Source organism: Micromys minutus (assembly GCF_963924665.1).
Source record: "Micromys minutus genome assembly, chromosome: 1".
NCBI lineage: Eukaryota > Metazoa > Chordata > Mammalia > Rodentia > Muridae > Micromys > Micromys minutus.
Window position 1 is genome coordinate 246237425 of NC_137969.1, and position 13770 is coordinate 246251194.

A 13770-nucleotide genomic window follows, 5' to 3' on the forward strand; every position below is an offset into this window, starting at 1 on the left:
GCACATTGTTCAGCTTCCATGTGTATGTGGGCTTTTTGTTGTTTTTGTTGTTATTAAAGATCAGCCTTAGTCCATGGTGATCTGATAGGATGCATGGGAGTATTTCAATCTTCTTATATCTGTTGAAGCTTGTTTTGTGACTGACTATATGGTCAATTTTGGAAAATGTGCCATGAGGTGCTGAGAAGAAGGTGTATTCTTTTGTTTTAGAATGAAATGTTCATTAGATGTTTGTTAATTCCTGTGTCTATGTTCAGTTTCTGCTTTCATGATCTGTCCATTGATGAGAGTGGGGTGTTGAAGTCTCCCACCATTATTGTGTGTGGTGCAATATATGCTTTGAGATTTGGTAGGGCTTATTTTATGAATGTGGTTGCTCTTGTATTTGGAGCATAGATGTTCAGGATTGAGAATTCATCTTGATAGATTTTTCCCGTGATGAGTAAAAAGTGTCCTTCCTTATCTTTTTTGATAACCTTTGGTTGAAAATTTATTTTATTCAATATTAGAATGGCTACTCCAGCTTGTTTCTTGGGGATATTTGCTTTGAAGGTTTTTCCCAGCCTTTTACTCTGAGGTAGTGTCTGTCTTTATCTCTGAGATGAGTTTCCTGTATGCAACAAAATGCTGGATCCTGTTTAAGTATCCAGTTTGATAGTCTATGTCTCTTTATTGGGGAATTGAGTCCTTTGATGTTAACAGATATTAAGGAATAGTGATTGTTGTTTCCTGTTATTTTTGCTGTTATAGATGGAATTACATTTGTGTGTCTTTCTTATTTTAGTTTGCTTGCATAGTTATTTTCTTGCTTTTCCTAGGGTGTACTTTCCCTCCTTGTGTTGGGTTTTCCACCTGTTATCCTTTGTAGGGCTGGATTTGTGGTCAGACATTATGTAAAGTTGGTTTTGTCCTGGAATATCTTGGGCTCTCCATCTATGGTAATTGAGAGTTTTGCTGGACACAGTAACCTGGGCTGTCATTTGTGTAGTCTTAGAGTCTGTATGGTATCTGACCAAGATCTTCTAGCTTTCATAGTCTCTGTTGAGAATTCTGGTGTAATTCTGATTGGTCTGTCTTTATATGTTACATATCCTTTTTCCCTTACTGCTTTTAGTATTATTTCCTTGTTTTGAAAATTTGTTGTTTTGACTATTATATGTCAGGAAGAATTTATTTCTGGTCTAATCTATTTGGGGTTCTGTAGGCTTTTTGTATGTTCATGGTCATCTTGTTCTTAAAGGTACAGAAGTTTTCTTCTATGACTTTGTTGAAGACATTTACTGTGCCTTTTAGTTGACATTTGTCACCCTCTTCTACACCTATTATTTTTAGGTTTGGTTTTCTCATTGTGTCCTGGATCTCTTGGACATTTTGGGTTAGGAACTTTTTGGTTTTTGCATCTTCTCTGACTGTTCTGTCTATGTTTCCTATTTTGTCTTTGGCCCCTGAGATTCTCTCTTCCATCTCTTGTAGTCTGTTGCTGATGCTTGTATCTATGACTCCTGATTTCTTTCTTAGGTTTTCTATCTCCAGGGGTATCCTTTTTTTGTGTGTGTTTTTTAAAATTGTATCTATCCATTTTCAATTCCTTCACCTGTTTGGTTGTGTTTTCCTGTAATTCTCTGAGTGATTTCTCCTGGTTCTTTTGTAATCGTTTCATGCGCTTCTCAAAGATCTCCATCATCATTATGAAGTATGATTTTAAGTCTAAGTTTTGTTTTTCTGGAGTGTTGGGAAATCCACTATTTGCTGTGTTGGGAGAACTGGGTTCTGATGTCGTCAGATTGTCTTGGTTTCCATTGCTTGGGTTCTTGAGCTTCCCTCTTAACACCTTGTTGTCAGTGACTGTTGGTGATCTTTTTGTTTCTGACTGGTGCTTGTCTCTCCTGTGGGTCTGAAGGCCCGTGGGCTCAGGAGGGAGAATGCTCCTGGGTGTTCGGCTCTTTGTGGGCAAGCAGTGAATTCTTATGGCAGAAAAAAAAAAAATTCTGTTTTTGTGGGCTCAGGTGTGAGAGCTCTTGCAAGGCTGTTCTGGGAGCTCAGCCCTTTGCCCACAAGTCCTGAGTCCTAATGATGGAGACCCAGCTCTTTCTCTAGGCCCCAAAGGACCCTTTTCCAGAGAGCACCACACTCCCTACACTCCAAGAACTCCCTGCATTCCTTCGCAGAACACTCGGTGGGCCTATACAGCAGACTCACTCTTAGTCCAGGTGGAAAAGCGCCTGTGCAGCTGATCTGGGAGCTCAGCCTTCCCTGGGCAGATTCCAAGTCCTGATGACAGAGACCCGGCCCTCACTGTCTAGAATACTCCCTTTAAAATGGCACCTGTTATCTAGTAATGATAATAATGTGTACCTAATGGCAGGTGTCTAGACATCACACATAGTGTGAGCTGCTGAGCACAGTACGGAGATGTGCTCTGGTTTGAAGAATGGTGTAAAAGTTAATGGAGCAGTTGCTACTCAAGAGTGCTTAGCATGTGGCCTTCAATAGACTCGTTGGCATGAGAATTAGTATGAGAATGACAGACCACTATTTGTAATTTTTTGCACTGTGCCATGCTGTTGAGTCTTTTAGTGCCTGGACTATGAATAATGCAGCACCATACTTTGGTTTTTATGTTCAAATGATCGAATTTCCTAAATAGGTTTGTTTTGTTCTATATTGTTAGAATGAATATAAAATTCCATGTGAAATAAAGATCAGAGTATCTGGTAACTAACTTGTTTTGCTCTGTTGAAAACGTGTATTTCAAAATTATCCTTCATGTGCACTCGGATTCGTGCAGAGCTTGCCTATGAGCTTCACCTCAGCACTTTGTTTCTAGCTGGTTTCAGTTGAGTTTGTCATCTGTACCTTAGCCAAGAACACAAAGAAAGTGACCTAAGAGTGACCATGTCCCTCAGTTGTAATTCATGTTCTTTAACAATGTTTAAAAATGAAAATATTCTTTGAAGAAGTTGATGTTAGCAACAGGAGTGTACAATTCTCGGTCTATTTATTCTCTAAATTGCTTCCTTTTAGATTCTGAATCCACTTGTTTCCAAGGCACAGCTTTCCCAAACTGTCCAGTCACGTTTAGTTAGCTGTAAGATTTTAGGAAAACTAACCAACAAATTTGATGCCCATAGGTGAGTATTTGTATGTAAGTTTGTTTCTTTTATCAAATTAAACTGATTTAAAATACATAATACTGTATTAGCAATGGGTACTTTTGCATCATTCTGCATTCAAGCTTAGCCAGTGCAGCTACAGACTTCCCAGACAAGAGTCTACTGGAAACATTTCTTTTCAGTTTCATGGGGTCTCAAGGTCAAGTGAAATTATCTTTCAGCGTCCATCTTTGTCTTCCCAATCCCATGCTATGGCTTCTTGTGAGGATAAAATAGCATTATCTTTGGATATCTATAACTGAAAACGTGACGTAAAGACAGAATTTCTGCTTTCTTACATCACTGCTATGAATTCCTTATTTTGAATAATCTTGTAACAGAGCATGTCTGCATTGTCCATGCAGCTCACTTTCATATGGTGGAATTATAACATGAGCGCCATTATCAAAGCAGAAGCATATTTGCCTGACAGATGCCAGAATCAGACATTGCATTGCTATAGCTTTCTGAATTAACTATGGACCTTTGACTGCTGCTACAAAGTTAACCAATATTGTTATACACATAAGTTACAAGTAACTGATGATAAATTCAAATTATGTAAAAATGCAATAAAAACTGTGAAATCTTATGTTAAAGTATATTATGTTAATAAGGTAAGTTATGGTTTTAAAGAATATTTAAGAAATGTTCTTTAGCAATTACATATGTGTATATACAAACATATATATGAACATGTACATACATACACACATATGTATACAACACACACATGTATAATGCATGTTGATATAGCTAACCTGAATGTCCCCTTTTCACTCCTTTCCAGATTCTTCTCCTTCTTACTTTTATTCCCTTTTCTTCTTAAAAAAATAATCTGCCATGTCTAATTAGTGCTGCCTACATGCACATGGATGTGGGCAACCTATCCACCCACCTTGAAGAAAACCCACAGCCACTGGCAGTACCTTTTCAGCTGGGGTGGAACCTCCTGTGTCCCTCTCCTGTCATTGCTGGAATGTTGCCTGGCTGGTTATGCCCAGAATTAAAGCTGCTGTAAATTCCTGAGTACAACAGCCATGCGTATCCCAAGACAGAACTCACAGCCTGTCTCTCCTAGTCTGTTTCTTACATTGTTTCTGCCCTTTCTTCCCCAGTGCATCCTGACACTTGCAGGGCTATTTAGTTAATGGTTGAATGCGCACCAGTGGGCACTTACTCTCAGCACATTGACCAGATGTGAATCTCTTGCACTGATTTCGCCCACTGCCAAAAGAAGCATCTTTCTCAGTTGAGAGCAACACTAATGTATAGGTATAAACATAAATATGTAGAAGGCAGATTGACAGCTGTGCATTTAGCAGAGTGACTGTCGCAAGTTTCTACCTAAGACCTGTAGCCTCCCAGCTGTGGTTTTTGTCAAGATTTACAGTAAGAGGCATGGATTTCCTTCCATGGAGTAGCACTAAAGTCAGAAAGTAGTCCCTTACCACCAGGACAGCCATGCCAGCTGCACAGTAGTCACATCCTGCCTCCCAGGTCAACACTGGGTAATTGTATCTATAACTTGTCCCCACTAGTTATCCACATTTCATCTTCGGGCACCATGAACACTCGCCAGCATGGTAGAAGTTTTCATGTCCATTCTGGCTTGATCTCTCTATAACCTATAGAACAACCAAAGTATGTGGTGTCTTAAGTAATTGTGCCTTACTATGTAGTTATATGGGCAGCCAAGAGCAATATCAGTAGTAGGGAGACAAAACACATCTGGTCCTAAGGTTTTTATTTAATAACCCATATCTTCTCAAGAAAAAAGTGTTTGTTGTGTACCATTGCAGGGTACTGGCATTCAAACTCCTTTATAAAAAACATGTATCTTAAAACTCGCCTGATGAGTGGTTTTCCTAAAGCTTTTCCACACACCCTTAGTTTTGTTTAACCCACTCCATAAGTGTTTTATTGCTGTGAAGAGATGTGATGGCATCTTCCCAACTCTAATAGAAGACAGCTCTTACCTGGGGCTGGCTTACAGTTCAGAAGTTCAGTCCCTTATCACAATAGCAGGAAGCTTGGCAGCATGCAGGCTGACATGGTGAGAGTCTACATCTGGGTCCCGAGGCAGCAAGAAGGAGGGAGGGAGGGAACAAGGAGGGGAGGGAAGGAGGAAGGGAGGGAGTAACTGGGCTTGGCTCGGGCTTTTGAAACCACAGAGCACACTCCTAGTGGCACTTCCTTCAATAAGGCCTTGCCTCCTAATCTTTCCAAGCAGTGCCACTCCCCAGTGGCTAAGCACTCAAATATATGCAGCCATGGGGGCCGTTCTTATTCAAACCACATGACCACCTTTCATCTCATCTCCTCCCCCCATTCCCTGCCCCAGTCCCTGCTTAAACCTTCAACCCTCAATATCTCCCTTGCTACTTTCATATCATATTCTACTATTCCCTCCTGAAGGCCTCTCGCTCTCCGGTCTCATGTGCCCTTTCTAGCTTCCTGATTTTTACAACACGCCACATTAAATATAAAAATCTAAAACTTCAAAGGTGTCCTCTCTCATATGTGATAATTTGATATTTAGGGATTTTTGAAAATATTAGTCTAAGATGTCTGTCCATTTACACATCTTTTTAAACTGTCTTCCTCAGCATTAAAAGAGAAATACTTCCCTTGGTAAAATCACTCTGTCAAGATGTGGAGTATGAAGTTCGATCTTGTATGTGTCGGCAGTTAGAAAATATAGCTCAGGGCATTGGGTAAGTGTACTTCAAGTCCTCATGGCACACAGCACAGTTGCATTGCCAGAGTGTGACTCGTGCATAGCTTGCTCATGTAGTTCACAAACGTCTGCTTTTCTTTATGTGATGTCCTCAGGTGGTCATAGCAGGCCTCTCCTGCGTCTGTGGTAAGAGATAAAAGGGGATGTATTAAGCATGCCAGTGGATATTCAATTAATGCCAGTTTTCTTTGCATCCTGGTTACTCAGTTATAGTTCTGAGCAACCAGATCCAAGAAGGCATATAGCTGAGCATTTCTTTTGGATGACCATATTTTGGCATAGTTATGTACCATGTGCTGTGTCTACTAACCACTTCTTGTACTGTGATCTCAGAACTATTTTCCTGGTAGGTCTTCTTGTTGGATCACTGTGGACTATAATTACCTCAGTCTCATCTAGACGGTGCATATGAGTCAGAGTCAGAATTGGATTGGACAGTATACTTACTCACTTCATAAAGATGTGGAATACCTATTCATTTCCTTTTTTTCCCCAACTGACTTTTATTTTATTTTTCCCTGTTTTAAAAAATGGAAGGCCAAGTGCTTTAGTTACTGTTCTGTTACTGTGAGGTGACACTGAGCAAGGGAACTTATAAAGGGAAGCATTTGATTGGAGGCTTGATTACAGTGTTAGAGGGTTAGTTCATAGCCTTATGGTGGGAAGCAGACAAGAATGGCTCTGGAGGAATAGTTGAGAGCTTTATATCCCAATCAGCATAAAGAGGGGGTTGTAGACACACACACACACACACACACACACACACACACACACACACACACACGGAGGGGGTGGGGACAAAGAGATAGTAGTAGGTCTGGTGTCTGGTGTGGCCTTTTAAACTTCAAAGTCTATCTCTAGTGACACACCCTCTTCAACAAGGCCCACCTCCTAATCCTTCCAACGTGGGGACCAAGCATTCACATACCACTGCACCCAGCCTGTTCACATTAGTCTTCCCTAATTAATTCAGGACTGGTTTTTAAGGATTAATTTATGAAAATAAAATTACAGAGAATATACTCAGCTTCAGTATGTTAGAATACATTTAAACCAATTTGCCTGATCATATATGCACATTTATTTAGTGTTGAGGTCTTTTGTCCTATTCCAAATATAATGGTAGGACTTTAAGGCTGATGATCTCTTACTTTTGGGCCTCTGTGGGGACAGCACATGAGGCTGACAGTGGGAGGAACAAAGCCATCGCTTCTTGACCAAGAGAGAAAATAATGAGGAAAAGGGTGCTACCTGCTTCCGGAGCATGACTCCCATGTCTGGAAATCTCCTAGCATGACACAGGTCTTAAACTTCCCATTGCTTCATTATAATAATCAATTAAAAACAGTTTTGAGCTCTAATGAAAAGAGTAAATTAATTATCTACTTAACATTTAAAATTATTTAACTTCTCACTAGTATAGTATGGTTGAAGATTTAATGAGGAGACATTCTTGAGACAAACAAAAACCCAGTGAGAATAAAAGTTCAAATAAAGTTTAAATAAAGAACTATTCTAAAAATTAAAATAGAAGAGAAACATTCCAATGAATAGCCAATAGTTGTACAAATTGCTCTCTGAGTTCAGAAGAGAAAGATAGAAGTATGAATGGCTTAGAGGTATGCTGTTGGATCTGATGGGGAAGAACTGTCTTGTGCATGTCCTGCTGAGGTTTGGTGATCATACAACAAATGCAGTAATTATAGAAAAATCTTAATCAAGTAAGGAAATGGAAGAAACAATTGTCTGTTGAACTCTTCTTGTTTGCTTTTATTTTTTAATATTCTCTCTTTCTCCTTCTCCCTCCCTCTCCCTCTTCTCCTCCCTCCCTCCCTCCCTCCCTGTCTGTCTGTCTGTCTCTCTCTCCCTCCCTCCCTCCCTCCCTCCCTCCCTCCCTCCCTCCCTCCCTCCCTCCCTCCCTCCCTCTCTCTCTCTCTCTCTCTCTCTCTCTCTCTCTCTCTCTCTCTCTCTCTCTCATACAGGACCTCATTATATAGTCTTTGCTGCCCTGGAATTGACTGTATAGATCAGGCTCAAACTCTGAGATTCACCCAGCTTTTAATTTTTTTGACAAAAATTTATTTGTTTTTTATGTATTTTGTTTTATTGAGACAGCGTCTCTGTGCAGCCCTGGCTGGCATGGGATTTGCTTTATAGAGTGGATTGGCCTTGAACTCAAGAGTTCTGTCTGCCTCTGCTATTGAGTTGCTTTACTGTTTTGTTTTAAAGTCTGCTGATCTATGTGGGGTATAATATATGCTGTCTTCTGTGTTGTATGGAGCAAAGGCTCTATCTGCAGGCTCCCTTCCGTCAGTCTTGGTCCTTGACTTCAGCAGAGATGGAAAGCTGACTAAGACCTGCTTATGATTACATTCTAAACATTGTCTATGTATAAAAGCATTTATCATCCCTTATTCTTTTAGATTGAATATTCAGTGTAGTCTACCATTTTATTTTTTGGTGTAGAAACTAATTATTTTAGAAATGGCCTATGCACTTTAGATAATTAGAAAAATAATGTACCTCAAAATCTAGATCAAATGATTTTGCTTGAATTTCTTCAAATACTGATAATAATTTTTATAACTAACTGGATCAACTCCTGAAGTTTATTTAAAATGGAAAATTATATAATTTATAAAGTGTAACATAACACCCTAATTATTAAAATTTCTATAGTTAGCATTAGTTCTCAGGAGAAATTAGAACTCATTTAATCATTATAAAAATATTAGTAGTATTTCTTAAATGTATTTAAGTCTTTGAGAATTCCATATAGTGTGTTTTAGTTATATCCCCTCCTAACCCCCTGTAACTCCTCCCATATCCACCCTGTGTTTTTTATACTCAGGGCTGCCTCCCTCCCAGAGGGCACTGGCACCAGCGGCTGCTCAGTTGTTGTTATCAGACTCTGGCTGTCGGTTTGCAGCTCTGACCTACTCTCTTCTACTGCTTATTGTGCAGGACAGAACTGACAAAGAACGTGGTGCTTCCTGAATTAATAGAGCTCTCTAGGGATGAGAGTGGCAGTGTGCGGCTTGCTGCTTTTGAAACCTTGGTTAACATGCTTGACATGTTTGATACAGGTAAATCTGTGTGCGCAAGCATCTTTATTTCTGAAAGGCAGTTTGTCCATGTCTTCCATTACTAGGAGGGGGCAAAGGCTGCGTGAGGTGTGGAGTGCTATAGGTGTTCCTCTTTAATGCTTTGTGTGCTTCTGCGCCTAGTGCTGGAGTCTAGTGCTGCCGTGAGCTTCCTACTTGTCAGTTCCCGCTTCAGAACAAAACTGACTCATGTAAATGCTGAAGAAGTTGGCTTGGGACATAGCCCGTAACTTAATTTCCTCAGCTAACTGATGTTAAGTCCTGACTACACCATGTCTAAATGACTAGGGCATGGTTATAACATGTCTAAGAGAGTTCTTTCTTGATAATATTTTAATGCCAGAAGTCTGAGGTGTGAAAGTCAACTGTGTAATTGTAGGGTTGGGCTCACTGGGACTACCAACATTTGATCTGAAGTAGGGCCTCTGAAAGATTATTGCGGTATAGATGATAATTCTATATAAATATTTCAGAGTGGTCATTGAGGTAATATGATAAACCACAGATTTCTTTGCTGGATTGTGCCTCAAGTTCTAAGAGCATTTCATTCTTCATATAGTGAGGTTTCTCCACTTCATATAATGCCTGCTCTGTTAGTCAAAAACTATTGTATGGATTTCCTTCAATAACTCCTGGCGACAAGGCCATGAATGGTGATGGTAACAGCAGTCATAAAAGCATGGCACATGTCTCTGATATGACCTTTCACCTCTCCGGACTGATGCATGTCTGCTGACTTAAGCAACTGTGGGAGTTTTCACCAGTATCTGGAAGTGAGACTTAAGTATTGCTATCATATCTAAAGTATCTGGTCTCAGTAGATACATATACTTAAAGAATTGGCCAACCTTTGAAGATCATCTAAGAGGTAACAACAGTAAAATTAAGTAGACAGGTTAGATTTCAAGTTGACTTTGATAAAAATAAAATAAAGTTACCATGTATCATGGGAGGAATGCAGGAGAGAGCCACAAGTTTCCTGGGCATGCTCTCTAACTACTTAAATTGAAAATATTAGAACTCTGCTGGTTATTCAGACTCAAGCCCCTATTCATCTAACTGTTTAATTGTGGTGACCTATGATCATGCCCATGTGGCTCCTGGACAGGCCCAAACCCACAGCCTCTGGTGATCCCACCCACCATTTCCAGTTTCTCTGTCACCGCTGTTGGGTGTTTCTGACGTTTTCCTTGGGAGCATGCACGTGTCTTAGTTTCCACCCAGTTAGGTCAACAGCTGTCTCTAAATTCTATATCGTTTTGTTTTGTTTCCCAGATGACAGAAGTCAAACTATACTTCCCTTAGTGAAATCATTCTGTGAAAAGTCTTTCAAAGCAGACGAATCGATTCTGGTTTCCTTGTCGTTTCATCTAGGAAAGCTTTGCCACGGACTCTACGGTGGGTTACATGGCCGTTCCCCTCTGGCCCCGTCCTGTCCTTCAGCTCTTCCTGGGTAGCACCTGCTCTCAAGTGCGCAGCCTTGGGAGAACTTAGAACTTGGAGACTTAATTTAGAGCACATTTAAAGATGATGTTTTTATGGATGGCACCTTATTTGAAAAATCAGTAAATGCAGCCTACAGAATTTCTGGGCAATTTGTATATTTAAGATACAGCGTGCTAATAGAAGTTCAGGGTCTTAGCTCTTCGTGTGCAGTGAGAATGACTTTAAAAATCGTTTTTCAAATGATAATAGCATTTCATAGTTCAGCTTAGAATGTAGATCAGCACTCTGGAGTCATGTTGTTTGTGATGATGTAGGAATTAAGCTCTTACCTAGCACTAATATACTTCGTGTAGATTGCAGACATCTGGTAATTGAAGAATGTTTTACAGTGTCCGCTAAGCCCCTGGATCTGAGAGAGTTGATGCGTGTGGAACTATTCTGTTGATGAATTGTATTTCTGATTGCTTTGCCATCTTCCAGGCTAGGTTCTTTAGCTCCTTCTCTGTAGATACATGTGCATTTTTTTTTTCCTGAAAAGACTTTAAAACATATACCATAAATACTCAGTGGTATATTTCCACCAGCTGCAGAAATAATGGAGATATAATTCCTGTTTTCTATAGTTTGTATTTTTTAAATTAAAAATTTATTATTTATTTTTTAACATTTATTTTTCTCTCATATATTACATCCCAACCACAGTTTCTTCTTCCTCCATCCCACCCAGACCTTTCTCCTCCTCTCCCCTGTCCCCCCAGATCAACTCTTTCTTTATTTCCCTTCAAACAATGTTTATATGAATTATTAAAGTAAGCCCACAGTGAAAATATATGACCTGCTAGCTTTCCTCAGAGAATTTGTTTGCTCGTTGCTGTAACTGTGAACCAACCATCTGTAGTCATTTTCCTTTAATATATTGTTCTGGACATTTTTACCGTACTCTGTGTTTCTTTAAAAATGATTTGGTTTGCAATTGAGATGCTGGACTCAGGTTTTACATTTGTTTTAGGAATTTTCACTCCAGATCAGCACTTGAGATTTTTGGAATTTTATAAGAAACTTTGTACACTGGGTTTGCAACAAGAAAATGGCCATAATGAAAACCAGATTCCATCCCAAGTCATAGAGCAGGAGAAGAGATATACTTCAGTGCGAAAGAACTGTGCCTACAACTTCCCGGTAACAGAATACTTGCTCCTGCTTACTGCTCAGTTTGATTATGGCACTAAAACACATGGGCAGAGTCCGCTAAAATATCGACATTTCTGTGCTTGTGTTTAGCACTGTATCTAACTTATAGTGGTACTAAGCAAGTGTTGATGCAATTTATGTTTCTCTTTGTATATTAATTAGAGTTACATTTATCCATTTGGGTTTTGTGAACAATATTTTATTAAATATGCTTAATAGGATGTGATTTCCATGTTAGCAGGATGATTATATCAGGTATTGATGCATGTTTTTCTCTCCTTCCCATTCATCTCCTTCCACCTCCACTAGGCCATGATTGTTTTTGTTGATCCTAAAAACTTCCACATGGAACTCTATTCTACATTCTTCTGCCTTTGTCATGACCCTGAAGTACCAGTCAGATACACTATTGCTATTTGCTTTTATGAAGTAAGTCCAAGAATGAATTCCATGGTGCACATGTTGATTTTCTCTGTGTTTTTTAGATACTGTTTTAATATTCTCTGTACTGTGTTTGCAGACTTGTTATAAGATAGAGACCTCATATTTCTTTCATGTTGTAGTTTTAAGTCTTATTTTTGAATTCCCATAGTTCTCTTTTTAGTATGTTTACAAAATCCATTTACATAAATACATTATATTCATTTACTCATTAACCTACTTTCAGCATATTTAAATATTTACTTTAAGCCAGACATTATAATAGTTATAATTTAAAATGGTTTGTTATATTTATACTTTGCCTCTATGTTGAAGTAGTTTTAGGGTAAGTGGAAAATTGAGTAACAATTATTTACACTTACTGCTTTTACTGCAAGTGAAATTTTAGGAGCATAGCTTTTAGCTTCAGCTGTACGCTTTCTATAAATTATGTAAAAAACCCAACATTTATGGTGAACATAATTAACTTTTTATCTTTGAAGTTGAAATTGGGGACCTGTTTTTAAGAAAAACAGCAAAAACACATGTGTGTAACAGTTGCCAAGCACATGACAAAAGTAAGTTAGTACGTGACAAAAGGTTTCATGTTAGCTCAGTTTGCGGCTCAGTCCATCATGGTGGAGAAGACCTGGTGGCAGGAGCAGAGAGCAGTGCTGCCGTCAGCCTCTCTGTTTATTTAGTCCATTCCCCAGACCGTGGGACAGTGCTACCCACAGTCAGAGTGTGTTCCTGTCTGCTGTTCTGTTGCTCTAATGCACACCATGACCCAAAGCATCTTGTGGGAGAGCCCGGTTTAATAAGGCTTACACTTCCAGATCATAGCCCATATTAAGGGAAGTTAGGGCAGGACTCAGATAGGTGCTTGAAGCAGAGAGTATGGAGGAATGCTGCTTTACATGCTTGCTCTGTGGCTCTCTCAGCTATCTGTCTTACTCAGTTCAGGCCCACCTGCCTAGCAGTGGTGCTGCCCATAGTGAGCTGGGCCCTTCTGTGTCAGTTATCAATCAAGACAGGGCTCCACAGACCTAGCTACAGACCTGTCTGATCTAGGCAGTTCCTTAGCTGGGCTTCCTCTTGCATGGGGACTCTCAGCTGAGGAAGTAGACAACGGAAGCTAAGACAGGGTAGGCCTTTCCACCTCAGTTAATCCAATCTAGAAATTCCCTCACAGATGTATACTGAAGTTTGTCTGCTAAATTAGTCTAGATCCTCTCACACTGACAATCAGTATTAACCATCACAATGTATAAGCTATAACTGTCCATTCAAAGTAGTCACATGACAGCCTCTTTATAATTGATATGATAAAATATTTTTCCTTATAAATTCCATAGTAAATTCTTATTGTCAATAGGAATAGTTTATCATCTCTCTTGCACCTTATTCCATATCAAGATTAGCTGAGAAAGTGCAGGGTATTAATAACATTGTTGAAATATTATTTAAGATGCTTTGGGATATTGAGTCATATTCCTCACTTCTTTAAATCATCACCTTTCTAGGGCTAGAGAGATGACTCAGGGTAAAGTGCCTGCTGAAGTATGAGGATTTTAGAGTTTAGATCACGTGCAAATCTTGGTGGGCATGGCAGCCTGCCTATAATCCATGCCCTCAGGAGGTAGAGATAGGGCATCTTTGGAGCAAGCTAGCTAGCTAAATGGCCCTCGGTTTAAGTGAGAGACATTTGATATATAAA

The 13770-nt window shown here is 39.5% G+C and overlaps 1 protein-coding gene across 2 annotated transcripts in view; it reads left to right on the top strand.

The window, feature by feature from the left end:
* The window catches only part of PPP4R4 (protein phosphatase 4 regulatory subunit 4), a gene marked incomplete at both ends in the record, with an annotated part of 94851 nt that overhangs the window by 58371 nt on the left and 22710 nt on the right, over positions 1 to 13770 (top strand). For both annotated transcript variants that reach the window (XM_080913294.1, XM_080913295.1), the window contains 6 exons: positions 3025 to 3131; positions 5762 to 5869; positions 8857 to 8978; positions 10272 to 10394; positions 11452 to 11621; positions 11943 to 12062. In XM_080913294.1, the coding sequence (XP_080769420.1) occupies positions 3025 to 3131; positions 5762 to 5869; positions 8857 to 8978; positions 10272 to 10394; positions 11452 to 11621; positions 11943 to 12062 (750 nt within the window). The remainder of the gene's footprint in view (positions 1 to 3024; positions 3132 to 5761; positions 5870 to 8856; positions 8979 to 10271; positions 10395 to 11451; positions 11622 to 11942; positions 12063 to 13770) is intronic.